The following is a 25,060-nucleotide window of genomic DNA, read 5'->3' on the forward strand; positions in this document are numbered from 1 at the left end:
GTGTTTACTGCAGATTTGGTCGGATGAAAATATTCAAAAACAGTCGACAAGACGCACAAAAACTCCGAGGTCTATGGAACGATTTGTAAACAAAGCCACACACACGCGATCAATGCGTGTGACGTGTTACGGCGTGATGGCGTATGGACAGCAAGAAGCATTGGCCGGCCCTGGCAGTGTGAGTACAAACGGGGCTGGGGCGCGGGGGGGAGAGGGAGGGGGGACAAGTACCCTAAAGTCCGGGTCTCGGTCCGGGAGGACAGTGTGAGTACGCTCCTAGTGCTCTACTGAGTCTTAACGAAAGTCGTTGGGAGTCACATGAGGTCATTTGTGAACAGTTGTTCTTTGAGAATAGATTAATTGCTTTAGATATAAACTTTCAGCTCAATTATGATATGCTGGAGTGCATTTTTTTTCAGTATCTATTAAGGAATTAGTTTCTGCCTTAGCTGAGTTGAATCCTGGTCAGCATTTCTGTCCACAACAACAACAACAAAAAAAAACATACACGTTTTACTAGGGCTGATGGTGAGACAGCCTCAAGCCCTGCTGAACAGGCCAAGATCAATTTTCACACCAGGCATTCAGACATTCAAACAACAAGGTACAATGACCACTAAGGAGAATTGGTACAGTATAACTGAAGAAAGAATACAAAATGAACAATGGAAAAATTGCATGTGGTGTAAATATTTATGTGGTTGCATTCCTGGGAAAATTATATGCTTGTGCTTGTTTCTCATCACAGCCAAAACACGCTTATGTGGTTTACAGTGAAAGGTAGAATAGAGGAAATGGATGCTATAATAGCAACACACAATGAGCCTTCTATTGACTTAAAAAACCACACATCTAGATATTGATTACCGCTATGAAGAAACTTTCAAAGACCTTTCCACTATGTTCTGCCAAAACTAACAGCAGCATACAGGAGACCTCTCTTTATAGTATTCACATTTCATTCTCATATTATTTTGTCCTACTGTACAGTAGGTAGAAAGAAACACAATGGGGAAATCTTTCTTTTGTTTTCTTATACAACTTGTGCAGCCAATGTGGTGGTGGGTTGTGACAAGCATATAGATGCCATCACATCAGCTCTTCAAAGTCTGTAATCAAGCTGTGATTATATACTACGATTTGCAGTCGGAGCAGATGTGGTGTACATAAAAAGACACATTTTATCCCATATGGCTGTCCTTTCCTTTTTTTTTCTCTCTTACTCTGAAATGCCAATGGAGCCCCTCGAGTTATGTGGCCACACGAATACAGTGGGGGTACAAAGAGATAAAAATCTTCTCTTATAAATAATATTTTTTCAAACAATACTTTACTCTGAAATGCGCACAAATACCTTGTGGTTTTTTATAACAAAGTCCAGTCTCAGTTGCTTATTCTTGTTGATTTGAATCCTTCTCTAATACAGGCTTGATTTGATTAATGCACTGAAAGGAAAGCTTGCATACAGAATATGTGCTTATCTTTCTGTGTTTTTGTCCATTATATCAATGATAACCATGGAGCCCAGAGTCAGCACAAACTCTCAGGCATTGTAGCTTCAGTGTAATTGAAATGGATGCATTTGTACAACATTTCACTATACAGATACATGACTTAAAGCTGCTGTATCTCCCTACTGCAAAAGGGGAGAGGAGAAAGTGGAGATATTTTAAACTCCTCTGTGCTAATCTTCAAGACTCAATACATTACCATTACAACTTCATTGTTAGGGATTTGTCTCAGTGTGCTCATATAAACAGGCAACACATTCACAGCCTAATCTACACAAAAAAAAACACATAATATCTCCCCCAAACATCTTGTATAAAGTGAAAAAAAAAGTGCTAAATATACAAAGTGACAGTGGAAGCTGAAGCATTATAATAATAATAACTTTATTTGTAGATCACCTTTAAAAACAGCAGTTTACAAAGTGCTTTGACAATGTAAATCAAAATACACACACATACAGTATATATATATATATATATATATATATATATATATATATATATATATATATATATATATATATTATAAACAAAGCAGCAGTTGGCGATCTGAGCACAGAAGGTATGTTGTAGAGTTTGGGAATTGTTTAGTGATTTGATGGTTTTACAGTAGGTGCTGTTGAGGAAACGGGAAATCTTGGTTTTGATGGTCCTGAGTCTTTTCCCTGGTGGAAGAGGTGTGAAGAGGGTGAGCATGGTCCGTAGAGAGTAGAGGATTTTTAGACATTTCTGTTGTAAACAGGTTTCATGAATGTCATAGATCGGAGTTGGGTTGTTGTTAATGATTTTTTTTAGCTGGAGAGTAGCATTCCCATACCACACAGATAAATCCCAAACTTTTGAAGAGTCTCTGATGTGCTTCTTTCATGCGTGTGATGAAGTTGTTCCCTCTTTTCACCTCTACATCTTTGATGGACAGTTGTGAGCAGGCTTTTCTCTTTGTCTGCGAAAGTCAACCACAAGTTCTTTAGTTTTGCCGACATTGAGGATTAGATTGTGGTGTGAACACCAGTCAAGAAGACACATTACTTCATTTCTATATGCCAAGCCATCATCTTCTGAGATCAGTCCCACCAATGTTGTGTTGACAACACAAGTTGTTAGTGTAGACTGAATACAGGAGAGGTGACTGCACGCAACTTTAGGGGGGCACCCATGCTGATGTACTGTAGAATCTGTTGTTGATTTTAACTCTAATTAAGTCTATGTTCTGTTTTGAAGAAAGTCCAATATCCAGTAACTAACACCAAGCTGCCAAAGTTTGTTAAACAATTTTGTAAGAAGGATTGAGTTAAACATGGAGCATAGGACCCATGCACATGTAGCAGGGACTTCTAAATGCTGTAATATAGTGTGGAGACATAGAGACACAGCATCATCTACATACCTGTTTGCCCAATATGCAAATTGCTGGGGGTCAAGGCTTACCTTCCCGTATAAGTGCATATTATGCATTTTAAGATCTTCATTATTACAGAAGCAACATGTCTATAATCATTCAAGCAAGTGATATTGGACTTCTTTGAGTCCAGTATTATGACAACTGATTTAAAACATGCAGGTACTTTACATTCTTTAAGGGACCTGTTAAAGATATCAATAAAGACTGTAGCCAGTCCTTCAGCACAATGTTTTAGGGGGGCAGAGGATACCAGGTTAGGGCCTGCTGCTTACTTACTGCTCTGTCTGCGCAGCAGGTTCCGCACCTCAGACTCCTCAATAACAAAGGGAGGAGATGGGGAACTGACCTTTACCGGGTTAATTGTTTGGCTTTGGTGGATATGGAAATGGCAGTAGAACTCATTAAGGCTGTCAGGCAGCGCTGGGTCATCACAGACTACTGAGGCAGTGGTTTCTGTCTCTGTTCTAGCTTGCGCTTAGAGTCTGCTTTAGCTTTGTTGATAGCTCTTTCAAAATCATTTGTAGATGCCTTATACAGTTTCCTATTTTAACCCTTAAAGGTATCGTGCTTATTTTTCCATAATTGTTTAACCTCTTTAATGAACAATGGCTTGTTGTTACTGTAGATGGTCACAGACTTAAATGGTACACATATACACTGGAGATCAAAATTATCATCATTAGTCTATCACAGCTGTTATTACCACTACTCATTGATCATATTTACTACCATGATTTGTAATAGTCTATCACTCGATCTACCGGTCAATCTTCGTTCCTACCCTCACCTATGGTCATCAAAGCTGGGTCATGACCGAATGAACAAGGTTGCGGGTATAAGCGGCCGAAATGGGTTTTCTCAGGAGGGTGGCTGGAGTTTCCCTCAGAGATAGGGTGAGAAGTTCAGCCATCCGTACAGCAGTGGTATAGCCACAGTGGGTATTCGATCAAGTTCTACACATTAAAAAATAGCAGTGTTTCAGAATAAATCAAGTATTCATAATTTGTTCTCTAATCTCCAGTGTATTTTAATAACAGTTCTGGTGCAACATAGACGTTCTGCACCTTGAACATATAAATTGTAATGGCGTGATGCCTAATCCATAACTAATACACAGATTAAAAAAACTGCACTGTTTTGCAGCTTTGCAGCAACGCCCGGGAATCTTTGTTTTGCTATTGGGAGGTCATCCTTTTCCATCCCTGGCCTGTGGTCTGACAGTTGGTTGATGTTTGTTTGTTGTTCCTGGTCTGAGTTTAAATGCAGCCTATCATTGTTTACTCAAATGTAGATGTCAATGTGATCATATGCGTGAGAGCGGTTGGGTTTGGTTTCATGTGTGTGTCACCAAGAGTCCCTGAGTGCACCAAAATATGTGAGAAAAAGTAAGTGAAATTGCTGTGAGTCAGAAAGGATTGTGTTAGTTTTTGAGTGGGTGATGAAGTCCCTCTTTGCTTGTCACCACTCCACTTCAGCCCACACACACACGCACGCATGCACGCACACGCACACATACAGACAATGTATCACACAAAATACCTTTGCAATAATGGCTTTTATGGTAAATTCAACACAACGCACATTTGCAAAGTACAAAATTGTAATCAAATCAAATTTGCAATTTTGTTAATTTCAGTTTTGCTTTCTTGAGAAGATAAATGTAATTTGGATTTATTCTTTTTCTGTTTCTATCTAACTTTGTTAAACCACTGTATATATACCTATGAAACATGCTTTTAAGTCAAAATTGAAACAAGGTTGCACGGACTATTTGCTGCTGCATTAAAAGTATATGATAGTTCAATATTCCGATACAGCTCACCATGTTTCCATTGACTAAAATGTGGTAAATGGGATATGTAGACAACTTTGCTTAACAAGTTTTGATTTAGTAACATATAATTAACATGACTGATTCTGCTGTTGGTGTCTTCCTGATATTCCTATAAATGATCTTTATCCCCTGAACGTATGAAACATGGCCAATGCTAATTGACATGAAAAAACAATGAATTCACATTCGTTCTTCTCTCGTAGATAGGTTAAATGGCCTTTGCGACCTGTTTTGTTCTCCGTTTGCAACCTCTATTTCTTCTCATCTCTTTACTGGTGGATTACCACACTTATCTATAGCGCCGACTTCAGACAAAACCATGTTGTAGCCTAGTTTATTTGCTCTAAACCAGCTGACAAGAGTGTATTAGTGTTGTGTAGTGTGGTGCCTATTTGTATTTGAATTGTGTTCAAATTTGAATATTCATCATTAATGTTTTTTTCATTTGTTTTTTTCAGGACGTTGTCTGGGGATTGAACTCCTTGTTTACTGTAAGTTTTACTTTTTTTCACTTAATTAACACAGTTTTGTTTTTCGAAACTGAACTACCTAAAAAAACTAGTGGTGAGACACAATTAAAAAATCAATCTAATTAATCAGAGGCTTTGTATTTAATTAATCGTGATTAATCATATATCAATATTCGACACAAGTAGCAACATTTTTTCAATTTAAATGGATTTTAATATATGACTTTATATATTCTAAAAAATAAAACAGTACTTGGTACGGTATATTCAAGAAAAGTAGAAACCCAACATTGCAAAAATATTTAGAATAATATCCTTGGCATAAAATAAACAGTTTAACATAGAGTGCTTTTTCTCCCATGTTTTCAAAAACACAGAAACGAAAATAATCCATCAACTAATGACAGTCCCTCCTCAGAGCGTTGTCCTTGCTAACGTTAGCTGCAACATGTTCGGCATTGGGGTTGAGCGGAGGCTGAAGAGCTCCGGTGGGAGGTGAATTATTACACAGCCGTGCTCTTGTCCATGTTTTCACTTGGTCGTTTCTTAAGCCCAGTTCAGACCAAAGATTCGCAACGTCGCAGGTGAAAGTTGGAGCGGTGTGAACTGACGCGTCTCATTGAGAATCTAGCCGGCTGATGTCATCGCCAGCGATTCAACTTGTCAAATCGCCAGCGGCTGGTTATAGAATGTAACACACGTCAACTGTTTCAACAGCCGATCAAGTCTTAGCAAAGTCCGCTGGTCAAGTCACTTGCACTGTCCTTCCGTATCGGGCCCCAGGACGTTTCACGGCTAAAGTCTAGTTCGTTTGACCAGTGTGAGTGCTTGCCGGCCACGGACCATTTGGGAGAGGCGGGCTTTTGTAAAGCACGTTTGCACATGTACGAGCACGGGCGTGCGCACATGTACGAACGTCATTTCCTGTGCGCCTGTTCAGACATAGAAAAAAGGAGGGACCATGCACGGACATTTAAAACAATGGCGGCGAAAGGTTCACGTTGGTGTGATGCGGAGGTGGAGTGTTTACTGCAGATTTGGTCGGATGAAAATATTTAAAAACAGTCGGACAAGATGCACAACAACTCTGAGGTCTATGGAAAGATTTGTAAACAAAGCGACGTGTGTTACGTGTTACGGTGTGATGACATATAGACAGGCAAGAAGCATTCCGCCGAGGCCCAGGTAGTGTGAGTACAAACGGGCCTGGGGCGCGGGGGGAGAGGGAGGACAAGTACCCTAAAGCATGGGGCACAGTACGGATGGACAGTGTGAGTGCGCCCTTAGAGACTGTAAGCTCGCTGAAAAGGCTGTAATGAACGGAGGCTCAACGAGCGTGTGTGTGAGAGAGAGAGATGGTCGAGTGAGCAATACAATAAATAAGGTGAGCAGGCGCAGTGATCCAGAACAAAGCAGTGAATCAGGGAAATAAAACGGTATTTTCTCCTTTTCATCTCTATACAAATGCAGCTGTAGCGAGTATCACACTATCTCTCTCATTTATATTTTATAATGCTACAAATTATATCCAGCTACGAAAAAAGGCCTGAAAAGTCGGAGGTCAGAGCGGAAGTACAGAGAGGCGTTGCTATGGAGATGATAAACCGTCTCGTCTCGTCTCCTTGGTGTGAACGGGCAGGTTTCAGAACGTTACAGACCTGCACGTTGCAAGTAGTTGCAAGTTTCAACTCGTTGCGTTGCAACTCTTTGGTCTGAACTGAACTTTAGAACTCAAATGTCCGCCCACTTAACCCAGCAAAAACGTATCATTGCGCTTCTCATCGGTTTTAATTTCTCCTGTGTTGCGTCCTGTGCGTCAATATTATCGGTCGGGCGGGAACTTGTGCAATGAGCAACGTTCCGTACCGAGTGCAAAAATAAATTGTGTTTAATTGCGTTATAGGTTATTTCAGAGAATTTTTTCTGTAATTAATTAATTGTAATTAACACGTTAAAGTCCCAGCCCTAAAAAATACATTTTGAATTGTCATTACAGTGACCTGTCAAATGGTCAGCACATGAATAGTTCGCAGATTATGCAGATTTTAGAAAAATGTGTTCGTATGGACAGTTTTCCCTTAAATCTGTTCTTGAATAAGAACCATGACCAGAGATCACTCTCCTTTAGGTGGTTGGTTTATCCTCTGAGTAACTAAGTCCACGCTATTGAAGTTTGAAACTGGCTTAATGTATGTCGGTTACATCAAGCTCAGATTAGATGAACCAAAGCTAATGTTTATCTCTCTTTACAGTTGTAATAAGACCATAATTTATGAACACTTTGAGATGATAAAGAAATTAAAACAAGAAACACATTGTGGAAATGCATCCCAGTTTGTTCTGGGTATCCACTTGTGCCGGGTCTTGAGTTTGACAGTAAATGTTTCAGAACTTGTAAGATAACATCAGATATTGGGTTAAGTTTTTATGCTGTTTTTAAAAATGTTTTTTTATGTCTTTATGTAAAGCACATTGAGTTGCCTAGTAACCATGAAATGCGCTATATATATATAAAGATGGCTTTCCTTGCTTATGTTAAAATGTCGCCAAGTTTAATTGCTCTGAAGAATATTAAAATACAGGTATATGGAGGCTAAAAAGGATTTGTCTGTTAATATGAATGCAAACTTTTTTTAAATATATAATGGAATGGAGAAATTTGTTAAATTTTTAGACAATAAGACAATAAATCTTTTTTTTTATAAATTATTTTGAGATTGTGGATGTCCAAACCATTTACAGTGCCCATAGAACGTTATGATACCCTTTTGAAATAGTCACTTTTTTGTTTTACAGCCTGAAATGATAATACATTAAAAAAAAGATTTTTTTTTTTTTTCCAGTGTCATTTACACATTTCCTTACAACATCGGAGTGATTTTTTTTTTTTTATTAAAAAAAACAACTTTTGCTTTAATTACAGCCATCAGACTGTTTGGATTTATCTCTACCAGCTTTGTGCACCTAGACTGGGAAATATTTCCCCATTCGAGTTCAGTCAAATTCTGTGGTGAGCGGTGATGGACTACACTCTTCAAATCCATCCACAGATGTTCTGTAGGATTCAGGTCAGGTCTCTGACTGGGCCACTCTAGGACCTTCACCTTCCTGTCCTTTAGGCACTGTGTTGTTTTTATGGTGGTGCGTTTTGGATCGTTGTCATGCTGGAAAGTCCACCTGCCCATTTTCAAGTGTCTATAAGAAGGCTGCAGGATTTCCTTAAGAATTTGGGTGTTCTTTGCAGCATCCATTTTCCCTTCAGTCCTGACCAACTGTCCCTGCTGAAGAGAATCAAGCCCACAACATAATGCTGCTGCCACCACCATGCTTCACTGTAAGGGTGGTGTGTATTGGGTGGTGTGCTGTGTTTGTTTCCCGCCAAACACAGCACTTTGAGTTCAGGTCAAAAGGTTAAATTTTGGTCTCATATGGCCATATAACCCTTTACCACATGGCATCAGAATCTTCAATATGTTTTTTGGGATACCATAAATGATACTCAGTATGACATTTTTTCAGAAGAGGCTTCTTTCTTGCCACCCTGCCATACATGTACACCACAATTGATGTCAGGTGGAGGCCAATTAATTTGGTGTGTAATCTTGAAGGTGATACCTGAGAATGTTTATAATGGTTATTCCAAAGGTACTTTTCCAACCCTGCTATTCTAGTTTTTCATGTTTTATTAATTTTCAGAAATTTTAAAAAAACAAAAAAAATCCTGTGAATGTTGTGAGGCAAAATGTGTAAATCCCGCTGAAATTATTATTTTTTTAATTTTTTTTTTAATGTATTATCATTTCAGGCTGTAAAACAAAAAAAGTGACCATTTGAAAATGGTATGATGACTTTCTATAGGCACTGTAAGCAGCTGAAATTAATGTGATCATTTAGTTTAATGAAAAACACATGTATGAGTTCTTTTCTAGTGCAAGCTTGCATAAACATATCATCGATTGCCTTTTGACAGTATCAACACCCACACTACCCCGAAGTCATCACTGTGTCTATGATGATAATGGTGATGGTAATTTGAATTGATGCATGCTCATGCCCTAAATCATACCTCTTAATCAGGAAAAAAAACCTCTCAGGCTATCCTCCTTTTTATATCTCTAATAACACTGCATTTTGCCTTGCATGTTATGCATGGTATCTCTACAGCAACAGAATAATTATGATGTTTTGTTGTCACAGTTGCAGAATCCAGGGTGACATTGCAGACAACGAAAAGTGCTGAAGTGGGCAATATCTCCCTCAGCAGCTTTGTTTTATTGGCAAACAAAATGTGACCCACAGATAGAAGTATTGAACCATGCAAAGTTCTCTAATAAGATTACCAAACATTTGAGATCTTCTGGCTATGATCAGTCGCTTGTTTCATGATTGAGTCTCACACTTCAAATTCTGCCTTTTCTCTCTGCGTCCTTTTTCTTTACATCTTCTTTCTCTTTGCCTCTGCTCCAGGACCTGTTGAACTTTGATGACCCTTTGAACATCGATGCAGCAGAACATCATCTGAGAGACAAGGTGAGGTTTTACTGACACGCTCAAGGTGGTTGTATCTTTAACTCTGTTTCATCATCAAATAAGGTCAGTGCAGGCAGCGACTTTAGTCATTGACATGCAGACGATTCACTTCACTCCCATAGTGTCTCAGATATGCTTTTAGTCTTCATAATCATATTCATGGTTTCAGTTTGACAGCCTGCATAGAATATGTATTTTGACTTATAGCTGCAGCAAAAATGACATACAGTATAATAAATATATCTGCTTTCAGCGATGATTGTGTACAGTGGCGAAGGTAGTTTCTTTGACCAATTTTAAGGGCCATTGTTATAATTTGGCTAATTTACTGGTCTCCCTTGGAGGAACGCGCTGCGGCTGATGCTCTGCAGGCAGCGGGGAAAACTGTCTTACTCTGTGAATTAAGGCTTAATTTCGACCAAACAGTGAACAGTGGAAAGACTTAATATTTTGTTTGGTTTGCTGCTGCTGCATACACACCTGGGCGAATATATGGCCAATCGCCGCTTGGTGGGCTGATTCACTTTGCCATCATAATGTTTTTATTTCATAATTCAACACTGAATGGGTGACACTAATATTCAAGCCTATTTATAGCTAATTAATAGATCTTCTATGCTGCCAGGTTCAAGATGCGTGTGAATAATTCACCCAAATATACACCTAATAAATCCCTTCAAAGTCTTAGCTGCATATATCATGTCAGTCTGGACAGTTTGGATATAAATTGCTGGACTGGTTGGCGGAGGAATACAAGCACAAGGCAGTAATTCTAGTTTTAACACAGTGTTGACGTGTTACAATGAGCTGTTGAATGCCAGCCTTCCTCTAAGCAAAGCATATATTCTGGTTGTTACTAAGAGATAGGCACCCTGGCTAATTGATTCTTAACTTATTTTCCCCATTTCTCTCCCCATTTCCACTCTTCCAATGATTTTAATCTTGTGCATCAACTCTATTCCATTTAGTTCTTTATCAGTACATCAAGCAGTGTCAGAAATTGTGGAGAAACTGATGTTCTGAGTGTTTTGCTTACAGTAATTGCTTTCTTAGGATGCCAACCGAACTAATGTAACCTGGAGCCAGCTGACCAGGGTAATAGTTGTTAGTTGAGCAAGCTGAAAGCATTTTAAAGTACAACATTTAACCTTTGGCACTTTGCATGTACTCTTTCCCATGATGCATGGGGTATAACCCAGCAGTGCCTGATGATGGTTGCCATATGACCCCATTAAATGTGTATGTATGTGTGTGTGTGTGTGTGTGTGTGTGTGTGTGTGTGTGTGTGTGTGTGTGTGTGTGTGTGTGTGTGTGTGTGTGTGTGTGTGTGTGTGTGTGTGTGTGTGTGTGTGTGTGTGCTTGTATTGCTATCATTATGGGGACATCAATCTGTTTACACAGTCACGTCATGGGGACCTCTGACACCATGGGGACAAAAATTGAGGTCCCCACAAGGTAAAGCCTTTAAATGAATGCAGGAGCCATTCTGAAGGTGCCTGTGAAGTTTTTAGCTTTGGCCCATATATTATGTTTTTCCATCGGGACACACACACACACCTGCCCACTATCCCCCTCTAAAGGTCACCCTCCAGTACTGCACCCAGTTGTCCTCACACACACATCTTCCAAATATGGTAAGTACCGCCCCTTCCGTGTCCCCATTAAGAATGTTTGGAACATTCATAGTGTTAAGGTAACATTTGATAAGATAGATGGATAGATAGATAGATAGATAGATAGATAGATAGATAGATAGATAGATAGATAGATAGATAGATAGATAGATAGGGCAGAACCATTTCATAGAAAGGCTGCACACCAGAAAAACTACAGTGCTTTCTCTTGTTACTGATGTGTTTGTCACACATCCATGCATTGTAGCAAATAATCACACAAGCCTAAATGAAGAATGTAATATTCCACATCATAAACTGACTCAGAGCAAATGAAAGAACAAGGAAGGAACAGCAAAAAGCTCAATACTGAAGGCCAGAATGGAGCACATGGGTGACTGGATCCAGATCCATTCTATAACCCTATGACAACAACTCTATAGAGATCCAGCACAGCAATACTGGATTGCTATTATAATTAATTACAAACATGAATTATCCTGCTGTTTTAAATCTATAACAATATATTGTTCCATTTGAATAAAAATAATAAACATAGTGAATGCACAGACCAGCACAACAAAGGCAGCATAATTATGAATATGCTGTCACTCACCAATACTGGACTGCTGGATCTGTCGAACCAGACCAACACTGCACGCTGGCGCAATTCACTTCTATTCAAGGCATTCAGAACATGTCCTTGGTGCACACCGCAGTCTCGTGTCCGGTAGATTGGCAAACGTGAAATGTGGAGACTATGACAGCAGGTTTGCTATCCCCATTGTAGACTATTTCAGTAAATGTCCTTGACTCCTACTGCTACAATGCCTACTGCCATGGCATTCCTAATGCATAATAATATAATAGTAAACTTTATTTATATAGCGCTTTTTAAAAACAGAGTTTTACAAAGTGCTTTGACAAGACAATGCAAAATTTTTGGAAACAACAGATGTGAGGGAAGTAATGGAATAACATCATTAAAAACAGGAAAAAGAAAAAGAAATGGGTTACATAAAAAAAACAGGAACAACAATGTTGTCAACTCAGACGGTAGGAGCGAAGTAAAAGGAAGACGTCACATAAAAGCAAGCCTATAAAAATGTGTTTTAAGAAGAGATTTAAAAGAGGTTACTGATCCTGCAAGCCTTAGGCAGGGCGTTCCAAAGCCGAGGGGCCCTGATGGCAAAGGCACGATCACCTTTGGTTTTTAACCTCGACTTTGGAACGGTTAGAAGGGCCCTGCCCGAGGATCTAAGGCTGCGCGCTGTCTCATAAGGAGTTAAAATGTCTGTAATGTAACTCGGGGCCAGTTCGACAAGTGCTTTAAAAGTGATCAGTAAAATCTTAAATTCAATTCTAAAACGGACGGGGAGCCAATGAAGGGAGGCTAGAATAGGGGTAATGTGGTGTCGTCTGTTAAAACCGGTTAGAAGCCTAGCTGCAGAGTTTTGTATTTATTGGAGGCGAGAGAGTGATTTGTGGTTGATACCGGAGAGAAGGGAGTTACAGTAATCAGTAAATTTAAAGATGGCGCCGTGCTAGTGGCAGCCTATCGTAGCAGCTCCCGATACTTTGTACTTTTTACTAGGTTTTTGTCGTGTTTTTAGTGTGTTTTTTTATTTATTATCTGTACCCTGCGCTGTGGATATACACTGTCCACACATCAAGATGTCTATCATACGGTTTGGATATCTCTTAGTTAGCTTTTTCGTGCTTTGGTCTCTCCTGGTGACTGAAAGCCGTGCCTGCCCTACAGCCGGCATTGTTTACAGTCGCGACCAGCTGATCGCCCTGGGGCCCCAAAACCCCTTTGTCGGGGAGATACCCACAGTACCGAAGGAGCTAAGGAGGAGACGGCGAGGCTGCAGAGCAGGAGCTAAACGGAGGAGGAAGTTTAAACCCTGCATCCCTGCAGTTATTACTGGAAACGTAAGGTCCCTGGCAAATAAGATGGACGAACTGGAAGCGCTCGTCAGGACGCAGCGGGAATACAGAGAGTCCAGTATCATGTGTTTCACGGAAACGTGGCTACATGACCAGATACCGGACTCAAACGCCACCATCCCCGGCTTCCATACGGTCCGAGCCGACAGAGACACCGCCGCGAGCGGCAAGAAGAAAGGAGGAGGACTCACCGTGCTCGTTAACAACAGGTGGTGTCATCCCGGGCACATCTCCGTGAAAGACCGGTTTTGCAGCCCGGACATCGAGCTCATTGCCATCGGACTGCGTCCTTATTATCTGCCACGTGAGTTTACCAGCCTCATCGCCATTACTGTTTACATTCCGCCGTCTGGAAATGCCGACGCAGCGTGTGACGTAATCAGCACTGTGACCGCTGCATTACAGACGAAACACCCCGGAGCATTCGTCATCATCACAGGTCACTTCAACCACGTCTCTCTCTCTCATCCACTCTTCCAACGTTTCACCAGTTTGTCAAATGCACAACAAGGGACAATAAAACAATAGCTCTGCTGTATGCAAACGTTAAAGAGGCATACAGCTCCACTGCCCTCCCTCCCCTGGGAAGGTCAGACCACAACCTCGTCCTGCTTTCCCCATCATACATGCCTGTGGTTCAGCAGCAACCAGTGACACTAAGAACTGTGAGGAAATGGTCTCCTGAGGCCATAGAGTCACTGCAGGGTGCTCTAGAAGCCACTGACTGGTACGCACTGTACAAACCACACGGTGAGGACATTGATGGCATTACTGATTGCGTCTCTGATTACATTGGGTTCTGCATTGACAACACCATCTCCAGTAAAGAGGTCCGCTGTTACCCAAACAACAAACCATGGGTTACCAGCGACCTGAAGGCCCTACTCAACGAGAAAAAGAGGGCCTTCAGGTCAGGGGACCGTGCAGAGCTCAAGCGTGTACAGAGAGAATTCAAATACAGCATCAAGGAGAGTAAGGAAAACTACAGGAGGAAACACCAGGGACGTATGGAGGGGGATGAGTGAGATCACCGGCTTCCAGAGGAGAGGAGGAGGAACAGCAGAGGGAAATGAACAAAGTGCGAACGAGTTTAACCTGTTTTTCAACAGGTTTGACCCCAGCTCCCCCAATAGCCCCCCTGCTGCTCCTCCGAGCAACTACCTCTTCTCACAACCCCCCCACAGCTTTACACCAGCCCCACAACCCCACCCCAACCCCCGCAGCAGACACCAGGTTCCACCACCCCCAGCCCCCCTTACCCCACCCCCCACCTCCCTTCTGGCCCCCACCACAGTCCGTCTCACACCCCCCTCCCCCATGACCCTCGCACATCCCCCACTGCTACCATCCACCTCGCAGTCTGGTCTCAACATCACAGCCAGCCAGGTGAGGAGAGAACTGGAGAAGCTCAGCCAGAGATAAGCCGCCGCGCCGGACCGTATCAGCCCTCGCGTGCTGAAGGCCTGTGCCAGCCAGCTCTGCGGAGTTCTCCAGCACCTCTTCAACCTGAGCCTCCACCTTCAGAGAGTGCCAGTGCTGTGGAAAACATCCTGCCTTGTTCCAGTGCCCGAAAAAGGACATCCTGTGGCACTGGATGACTACAGGCCGATTGCACTGACCTCTCACATTATGAAGGTCATGGAGAGGCTGGTTCTTGCACACCTCAGACCCCTAGTGTGCCCATCACAGGACCCCCTACAATTTGCATATCAGCCCCATGTTGGGGTTGATGATGCTCTCATCTACCTGCTGCAGGAAGCCTACTCCTCCCTGGATAGACCCAACACTGCTGTCCGCGTCATGTTCTTTGACTTCTCCAGCGCCTTTAACACAATCCAGCGCAAGCTGTTGAAGGCCAAACTGGAGAACATGCGGGTGGATTCTCTTCTCGTCACATGGGTAAAGGACTATCTGACGGGCCGCAGTATGTGAGATTACGGAACTGTGTGTCTGTCCGCCTGATCAGTAACATTGGTGCCCCCCAGGGAACCGTGCTGTCGCCCTTCCTCTTCACCACCTACACTGCAGTTTTTAAGTACTGCACTGAGTCGTGTCATCTGCAGAAATTCTCTGATGACACGGCCATTGTGGGGCGTGTAGAGGGTGGAAGGGAGGACGAGTACAGGGACCTGGTCGGCAATTTTGTCAAGTGGTGTGAGGAGAACCACCTGCAGCTGAACGTGGCAAAGACAAAAGACATGGTGGTGGACTTTAGGAGGAACAAGCCCCCGCCCTCTCCAGTCTGCATTGGTGGGACGGACATCAACATTGTGGACTCCTACAAGTACCTGGGTGTGGTGCTGGATAATAAACTGGAGTGGACCACAAACACACAGGCAGTCTACAAGAAGGGCCTGAGCCGGCGTTACTTCCTGAGGAGGCTCAGGTCCTTTAATGTCTGCAACCGGATGCTTCAGATGTTTTATCAGTCTGTTGTCGCGAGCACCATTTTCTTCGCTGTGGTGTCACACTTGGTTGGACACCAAGATTTCGTGCAGTCGGTTTTATGTTTGCGGACAGTGGACCAAGGGCTTGGTGAAGAAGGCTGGTATGGTTTGGGGGGCCGAACAGTATTATTTCAGTTTTTGAGCTGTTAAGCTGTAAGAAATTTAGAGCCATCCAATGTTTGATGTCTGTGAGACAGTCTAAAACAGCAGCTAGGCTTCCAGGGTCACCGGGCCTCAGCGGGAAGTATATTTGTGTGTCGTCAGCATAACAGTGGAATGAAACATTGTGGTTTTGTATGATCTGGCCGAGTGGGAGCATATAAATACCGCAAGGTGATCCGCCCCGAGCGTGGGAGATGGAGGAAAGGAGAGGGCGGATGGACAGGTGTGAGTAATGGCAAATAGTCAATCGTGTGCATAACGCACCGCGTGCTGGAGTTTGGCAGCAAGCATGTTGCATCCCAACATGCTCAGGTGAAGTCCAACTTCTGTCTTTGCCCGTGAAGGGAACCCCTGTACTGTCACAACTGATAATCGGCCCCAGTTTGGATCCTCTGCCTTTGATGATTTACTGAGTGAATGTGGCATTAAGCACATTAAAACAAGCGTACAGTACAGACCAAAAGTTTGGACACACCTTCTAATTCAATGAATTTCCTTTCTTTTCATGACTATTGACATTGTAGATTCACACTGAAGGCATCAAAACTATGAATTAACACATGTGGAAATATGTACTTAACAAAAAAAGTGTAAAACAACTGAAAATACGCCTTATATTCTAGTTTCTTCAAAGTAGCCACCTTTTGCTCTGATTACTGCTTTGCACACACATTGCATTCTCTTGATGAGCTTCAAGAGGTAATCACCTGAAAAGGTTTTTACTTCACAGGTGTGCCCTGTCAGGTTTAATAAGTTGAATTTCTTGCCTTATAAATGGGGTTCGGACCATCAGTTGTGTTGTGCAGAAGTCAGGTGTATATACAGCTGATAGTCCTACTGATTAGACTGTTAGAAGTTGTATTATGGCAAGAAAAAAGCAGCTAAGTAAAGAAAAACGAGTGGCCATCATTATTTTAAGAAATGAAGGTCAGTCAGTCCGAAAAATTGGGAAAACTTTGAAAGTCACAAAAACCATCAAGCGCTACAAAAGAAACTGGCTCACATAAGGACCGCCCCAGGAAAGGAAGACCAAGAGTCACCTCTGCTGCGGAGGATGAGTTAATCCGAGTCACCAGCCTCAGAAATCGCAGGTTAACAGCAGCTCAGATTAGAGACCAGGTCAATGCCACACAGAGTTCTAGCAGCAGACACATCTCTAAAACAACTGTTAAGAGGAGACTGTGTGAATCAGGCCTTCATGGTAGAATAGCTGCTAGGAAACCACTGCTAAGGACAGGCAACAAGCAGAAGAGACTTGTTTGGGCTAAAGAACACAAGGAATGGACATTAGACCAGTGGAAATCTGTGCTTTGGTCTGATGAGTCCAAATTTGATATCTTTGGTACCAAACACCGTGTCTTTGTGCGAAGCAGAAAAGGTGAACGGATGGACTCTACATGCCTGGTTCCCACCGTGAAGCATGGAGGAGGAGGTGTGATGGTGTGGGGGTGCTTTGCTGATGACACTGTTGGGGATTTATTCAAAATTGAAGGCAAACTGAACCAGCATGGCTACCACAGCATCTTGCAGTGGAATGCTACTCCATCCGGTTTGCGTTTAGTTGGACCATCATTTATTTTTTAACAGGACAATGACCCCAAACACACCTCCAGGCTGTGTAAGGGCTATTTGACCAAGAAGGAGAGTGATGGGGTGCTGCGCCAGATGACCTGGCCTCCTAAGTTACCGGACCTGAACCCAATCGAGATGGTTTGAGGTGAGCTGGACCACAGAGTGAAGGCAAAAGGGCCAACAAGTGCTAAGCATCTCTGGGAACTCCTTCAAGACTGTTGGTAGACCATTTCAGGTGACTACCTCTTGAAGCTCATCAAGAGAATGCCAAGAGTGTGCGAAGCAGTGATCAAAGCAAAAAGGGGCTACTTGGTTCGTCTGCTTCTTGTTCCTGTACCTGCCTGCCTCTGTGTGTGTCTTGCATTTTGTGAAACAGCATCTGAAACGGCAAGCGTGTTGCGTCATTGCGTCACTTCCTGTTGTTGTGTTACTGACTGATAGCGTAACTTTACCGCTCCGTCTCGTGCGAGCAGATTATTGTTGTATTCCTTTCTGCAGCAACTGAGATCCCGCTTGTGTGATCGGGCACATGCTGGTCCACTAAGGCTTTCAACAATACTCTGTGTTTATAGCTTGGTCGCCGAGCTCGCTGCTGTTTGTAGCTCTCCTAGCTCTGCTGGCTAATCTAGCGTGTCCTAGCTTAGCCACTATCAGCTAGCGATGGCTACTCTCTTTCCCTCTCTTCCCCACTCAGCGACACACCCGCTGAGAAACCAACTCTGGTCATTGGCAGCTCCATATTACGAAACGTGAAGTTAGAGGCACCAGCGGCCAAAGTGAAATGCATCCCAGGGGCCAGAGCGTTCGACATTGAATCAAATTTAAAACTGCTGGCTTAAGCTAAACGTAAATACAGTAAAATCGTGCTACATGTCGACGGTAGTGACTCCCAGCTACGCCAGTCGGAAGTCACTAAGATTAATGTTGAGTCGGTGTGTAACTATGCCAAAACAATGTCGGACTCTTTTCTCTGGGCCCCTGCCAAACCTAACCAGTGATGACATGTTCAGCCGCATGTCATCATTCAACCGCTGGCTGTCAAGGTGGTGTCCAGCAAACGATGTGGGCTTTGTTGATAATTGGCGGACTTTCTGGGGAAAACCTGGTCTCATGAGGAGAGACGGCATCCATCCATGACCTGTAATTTTCTGCTGTTAAATTCAGATAAAAGGCCCGTCCTGTCTCAAAAAGATGCAGAAAAGCTAGTCCATGCATTTGTTACTTCCAGACTAGACTATTGTAACTCTCTATTATCAGGCTGCCCTAACAAGTCTCTAAAGGGTCTCCAGCTGGTCCAGAATGCTGCAGCACGTGTACTGACAGGAACTAAGAAAAGAGATCATATGACTCCTGTATTGGCCTCTCTGCACTGGCTCCCTGTAAAATCTAGAATAGAGTTACAGTTATGAGTTTAAAAACCTTCTCCTCACTTACAAAGTTGTTAATGATCAGGCACCATCATATCTCCAGGAGCTCATACTATAACCCAACTAGAGCACTACGCTCCCAGAATGCAGGATTACTTGTAGTTCCTTAAGTCTCCAAAAGCAGAATGGGAGCCAGAGCCTTCAGTTATTAAGCCCCTCTTCTGTGGAACCACTTTCCTGTTTTGGTCCGGGAGGCGGACACTCTCTCTACCTTTAAGAGTAGACTTAATGTAGCACTGCTACATACTATCCTTACCGTTAATCACTGCTGCTGTTGTCACTGGTAGTCACATTTCCATGAGCATTTCATCATTATTGCTGTAATACCTCTTTATGTACTTTAATTCCTGTCAACCATCCATTATGATTGTATACATTGTGATCTCGTTGATCTGCTCTGTACATGCGACATCTATTGCACGTCTGTCCGTCCTGGGAGAGGATCCCTCCTCTGTGGCTCTTCCTGAGGTTTCTTCCGCATTTTTTTTATCCCTGTTAAAAGGGCTATTTTTTGGGGCAAGTTTTTCCTCACTTAAATCGAGGGTCGAAGGACAAAGGGTGTCGTCTCTGTACAGATTGTAAAGCCCCCTGAGGCAAACTGTGATTTGTGATTTGTGTGGCTATACAAATAAAATTTGATTTGATTTGAAGAACCTAGAATATAAGACATATTTTCAGTTGTTTCACACTTTTTTGTTGAGTATATAATTCCACATGTGTTAATTCATAGTTTTGATGCCTTCGGTGTGAATCTACAGTTTTCATAGTCATGAAAATAAAACTCTTTGAATGAGAAGGTGTGTCCAAACTTTTGGTCTGTACTGTATATCACCCTCAGGCAAACAGGTGTGTGGAACACTGTGACAATGTTAAAATATATAATTCAAACAGAACAGGCTCCCTCGCAACCTGTGGTGACTGAAATGCTTCACAGCTACTGAGCTACACCCCATGCCACAACTAGAGAATCCCCTTTCCAGCTGCTCAGAGGACGCCAATGAGGACAAAGCTAAACAGCCTATAAGTATATGTTTAATTCTGAGGGTGCAGTATTTACTAAATGTTATAATGATGACATTAATTCCAGTAAGACTGTTTACAATATTGCAGATATGCTGGAAGTCATATTGTGAGGTGAATATACAAGTTACAAGTTATTGTTACTACTTGCACTCAGTTGACTGAGAAAGGAATGTTATTTGAGGAAAAGGGGAAATGGTTTACACCTTACATTAACTTTTTACAGCATAAGTAAGGAAAAATAAATTGCAAAAATATCTAGGGCTGCAGCTATCAATTATTTTAGTAATTGAGTAAACGAACGATCATTCTGGTGATTAATCGAGTAATCAGAAAAAAAATATTGCACGTTCTGCAATTTTTTCAATTTATTTAAGAACAATGGTATATACAAAAGACAAAATAAAATAGGTCTCTTAAATGAACAACTATAAATTGATTAAACAAACTACTTTTACTGTACTGTTTTTTTAAATTAATTTATCCCAAATATGGATATAGTACAAGGCTTTCTGATTGCTACTAAACAATTTCTTTGCACAACATAATATAGAAATGAGACTTTGAGTATAAAAACACAGAAAAAGAAATACATGACATATTTGAAAAGGAGTGAGCAGAAGCATAGCTTGCTAGCTCTCACCCCTTTGTCTAAAATGATATATATACATACATATACTGTTTAGACTTTACTTTTGCCTTTAACTTGCCTTAAATCCTAACTTCCGCTGGTGGACTTTTATTGTGAAATCGAAGAGGAAGTAGTCTCTACATTCAACCTGAGCTTGACGACTCACTCTCCATACACTACAAGACGAGTGGAAATCATTGGTACCTGGCGTGTTTAGTAAGTATTAAACATTTTACTGAAACGTAGCTATTATATTTGTGTATTTATTCGAACTATAGTCTTTTAAGTTTGAATGCTTTTAGCCAAGTAAAGCTAAAGATAGCATTAATTAGCAACTAACTAACTTTAGCATGTTTTTTTTAGCAAGCTAATTAGCAAGGCCCATTGTTTATGTGTAATGATTAACTTTAACTGTGCGTTCATTTTTCATGTAAATCATCTTAATATCAAATAACCAAGCTATATGTTAAGTGCAGGGACCAGTGCTTGAGAAGAGTTGTGTATTTCATCTTAAGTTTGTTCTTATTTATTTCACTAATTAATAGTGCTGTCAATTAAACGTGTTAATAATGGCGTTAAGGCAAACCCACTTTAACTCCGTCATCTTTTTTATCGCGAGATTAACGCTGTGTAGTTTTTGTCACATGCCATTTCAACATCTAGTGACGTTAGAGAACTACAACACCCACCGGATCTAGCTAGACCGGAAACAAAACAATAGCCACGCTGTTTGGGAGCAGCCAGGTAGCAGCCTCCATAGACATATATACATAGACGCCTCATTGAGTGGGTTGGCCCGCTGCTGCGATACGTCGACGTCGCCGCCATACTGGAGGAGGCAGATTCGCCCCATCAACTAATACAAGTCAAAGGAGGGAACTTTATAAAGCTGCTTCTACAAAGTGCTGTAAGTTAATGTCTCTCATTAGCACATTCACTTACACTTACGGATATATTCAGGGAACAGAGAGGAACAAAAAACAACGTCTGTAACGTTCTCTGAAGATTATAAACGTGAACTACTCCTCATGTGTTCAGTATACAGGTCCGCACCAAACCATTTTATAATGTTTTTATGAGTGTTTACAGCTGCTAATGTATGTAACGCTTTTACTATGATGATACATGATAGTTAAATATTGAATCTGTGTCTATAATACCCACATCCTGACATGTAAATGTGACATCTGTCTGCCACACTGTCAACTTGTTTCATTACGTTTAAGTTTAAATATGAAAAACTGACTTCGTAATATATGAATCAGAATCAGAAATACTTTATTGATGCCCGACGGGAAATTGCGGCATTACAGAAAATAGTACTACTAGGACTAACGTTACTACTGCAGCTTCTGCTGCTGCTGCTGATAATAATAATAATAATAATAATAATGATGAAAACTATATAGTGCATATTTATAATAGTAGACTGCTGCAACTTTACTTTTTTAAAACCATGAAATGTTATTGTATACATTATCATATGTTATAGTGTTCTGAAAAAAGCTCACTGCTGATGCAGTTTCTTATCTTGATTTGCAGACTTTAAGTTTTTGTCACCATGATTGTTATTATTAGTACGTGGATCATCAAAAAATACTGTATTTATAAAAACGACGTTGGTGTTTTTTATTTACACATATGCCATTTACATGTCAGGATATGGTTATGATAGACACAGATTCAATATTTAACTGTCATGTATCATCATAGTAACAGCGTTACATACATTAGCAGCTGTAAACACTCATAAAAACATTATAAAATGGTTTGGTGCGGACCTGTATACTGAACACATGAGGAGTAGTTCACGTTTATAATCTTCAGAGAACGTTACAGACGTTGTTTTTTGTTCCTCTCTGTTCCCTGAATATATCCGTACGTGTGTGAATGTGCTAATGAGAGACATTAACTTACAGCACTTTGTAGAAGCAGCTTTATAAAGTTCCCTCCATTGACTTGTATTAGTTCACGGGGCAAATCTGCCTCCTCCAATATGGCGGCGACGTCGACGTACGGTCCAACGCTCAATGAGGCGTCTATGTATATATGTCTATGGCAGCCTCGACACCCGTTTGAGTGTGAAAAGAAAAGCAAACAAAAAACAAAAATGGATGGCAAAGACACGATTTTGAACGGAAAGTTTTAATCGTTTGACAGCACAAGTAATTAACAAAAGTCACCATTTTATATCTTCAGTTTAGGCTTGACTTAACAGAAATTGAGTTGGAATAGCTCAGTTTAAAAGTTTATGTATGTCCTTTTTTATTAATTTCTCTTCAGTTTGACATGCCGCCCAGGCTCAGTCCTCTCGAAGATGCCTGCCAATATGTTGGTTTAAAGACCGACAAAACACAAAAACTGGAGGTGAAATTCATCAATGCAGTGAAAGGTAAGATGATGTCTTGTGTATGAATGAAAAAACACTCTCACATGTCGCAGGTGGTGCTAATTGAATGCTTGAAGAGAAGATTGGATTACTGGTAGGACATAATTTTGGGCTAAATGATGCGATGCAGTTAGGCTTTCTTTTGGTGTCTCTACTTTTATTACACACTAATTAAACTGAGGAAATTTTGCAGTGGATAGCTTGAGTAAGTAAGGATGTACCATTTTTATAGAAGCATCTGGTGAGCTCTGCTTCTGTCACCTCCACACTGACTCCACTGAGCATGGGGGGGGGGGGCGACGGATGAGTTTCTCTCACTTGTGAGCAACGAAGTCGCAGGTGATTAGAGTAATTTGTGGTAAGCAGTACAAGCAGTGCAAATCATTGAAGTAGCCGGCTGGACTTAATTGTGTAGTCAGCTACATGTCAGGCAGCTGGCACTTGTGGAAAGCCCTGCACTCTCTTTGGTCCTTGCTTGAACCAAGAAGTGGTTTGAGCTCCGCCATCTTTACAACTGTTTGATGTCTCGTATTTGTCCATAGAGGAGAGAGGAACAAAGATTGTAGTATATGATTTGGTTTCCTGTTTTGATCTAAATGTCCTATATTTTTCTGGCAGGACGTGGTTTGTTTGCAGTGGGTTCATTCTGCAAAGGAGACTTTGTGGTTGAATACAGGGGTGATTTGATAGATGGTGCTGAAGCTGACAGGAGAAGAAGAGTTTTCCACCCGTCATTTGCTGCATTTTTCTTTCTCTTCAAGTGGAGAGGGAAAGCATGGTGGTAAGATTTAAAATTGCACCTCATCTCTGGTATATTCTTTTATATACTTTGTATGAATTGTTGAATTTGATATAAGATTGCACAATCAGTATCTACCATTTAATATTGTGACACTGCGAGCTAAAGGAAATACATTGAATGTTTAAATATGGCAAAATGAAAAGAAATGTTATTACTTTTTAAGTAAGATTGTTTTTATTTTCCTCTTTCTCTTGTCCAAGTATTGATGCATCGCTAGAAGATGGTTCATTTTGCCGCCTAGTGAATGATGAACACAGACATCCAAATTGTCGTATGAAAAAAATTGAGGTGGAGAGAAAACCACACTTATGTCTTTTTGCTCTAAAAGACATAAAGGACGGTGAAGAAATAACGTATGACTACGGAGGCGATGACTACCCATGGAGAATGCAAGTATGTCTGATGACTACTATTTAAATGTGTTGAGTTTGAGAATGTCTCAGATTAACATTGTGTGTGAAGGTATCTGAATTTTGGACAGAATATTAGACTCAGACTCACTCATCCCCATTAAGCTTGTTGTATTGAAGATGTGTGACAGCAAACACAGGTTGACTCATTAGTCTGAAGTATAACAGTATAATTTTGAGATCTGTTTTCCTCTGAAGTCTGGTGTTTTGGCACGTGTTTAAGTTTATAGATCTTTAAGAACATGTATTTTTCTACTTGATTATGCAGTGTTGACATACATTGACCGAGAAATCTTCATATTTACATTGTTTTTTCCTTACAAATCATTGCAGATGACATTGTGTGCCATGGATACACGTCCTTAAATTGTGTTTTCCTTACAAATCATTGCAGATGACAGTGTGTGCCATGGATACTCATCCTGCAATGAGCTCCCATCCTGCTGTCATGTCTGAGAAACTGATGGAAGAAGCTTCATGTTCACACGACACTCCTCAACAGGTACATTAACCATCATCACTTGATGTTTACTTTTACAGCCTCTGTAAGTCTGGTTTTTGGCCATTAAATAAAGCAAATGAGCTCATTGTGAGGTTACTGTATTGTCAATCAGGTCTTCTAACAGTTGAGTCCAATGCCTCAACGAGTCCAAAGATAAAGGAACTTTTAAGATGGATGTGAACCTGTCTGGATAGTTTCCCTTGGCCCAATTCTTACTGTATTCTGGCACATTTACGATGTCCCCACAATGCACTTTTTATGTTACTATTAGTGTTAAATACGATCCAGAGATGCTTTGTCCCCACAAAGGATGACAACCTTTATGTTAAATGTCCCCATTAAGCTTGTTGTATTGAAGATGTGTGAAAGCAAACACAGGTTGACTCAT

At 41.3% G+C, this 25,060-nt stretch overlaps 1 protein-coding gene across 2 annotated transcripts in view; it reads left to right on the top strand.

Annotated features, from left to right (window-relative positions):
• ube2f (ubiquitin-conjugating enzyme E2F (putative)) overlaps window positions 1–25,060 on the top strand; it is a 72,468-nt gene that overhangs the window by 26,568 nt on the left and 20,840 nt on the right. For both annotated transcript variants that reach the window (XM_083921649.1, XM_083921650.1), the window contains exons 8-9: window positions 5,206–5,238; window positions 9,685–9,747. In XM_083921649.1, the coding sequence (XP_083777775.1) occupies window positions 5,206–5,238; window positions 9,685–9,747 (96 nt within the window). The remainder of the gene's footprint in view (window positions 1–5,205; window positions 5,239–9,684; window positions 9,748–25,060) is intronic.

Source organism: Echiichthys vipera (genome assembly GCF_963691815.1).
Source record: "Echiichthys vipera genome assembly, chromosome: 10".
Lineage (NCBI taxonomy): Eukaryota > Metazoa > Chordata > Actinopteri > Perciformes > Trachinidae > Echiichthys > Echiichthys vipera.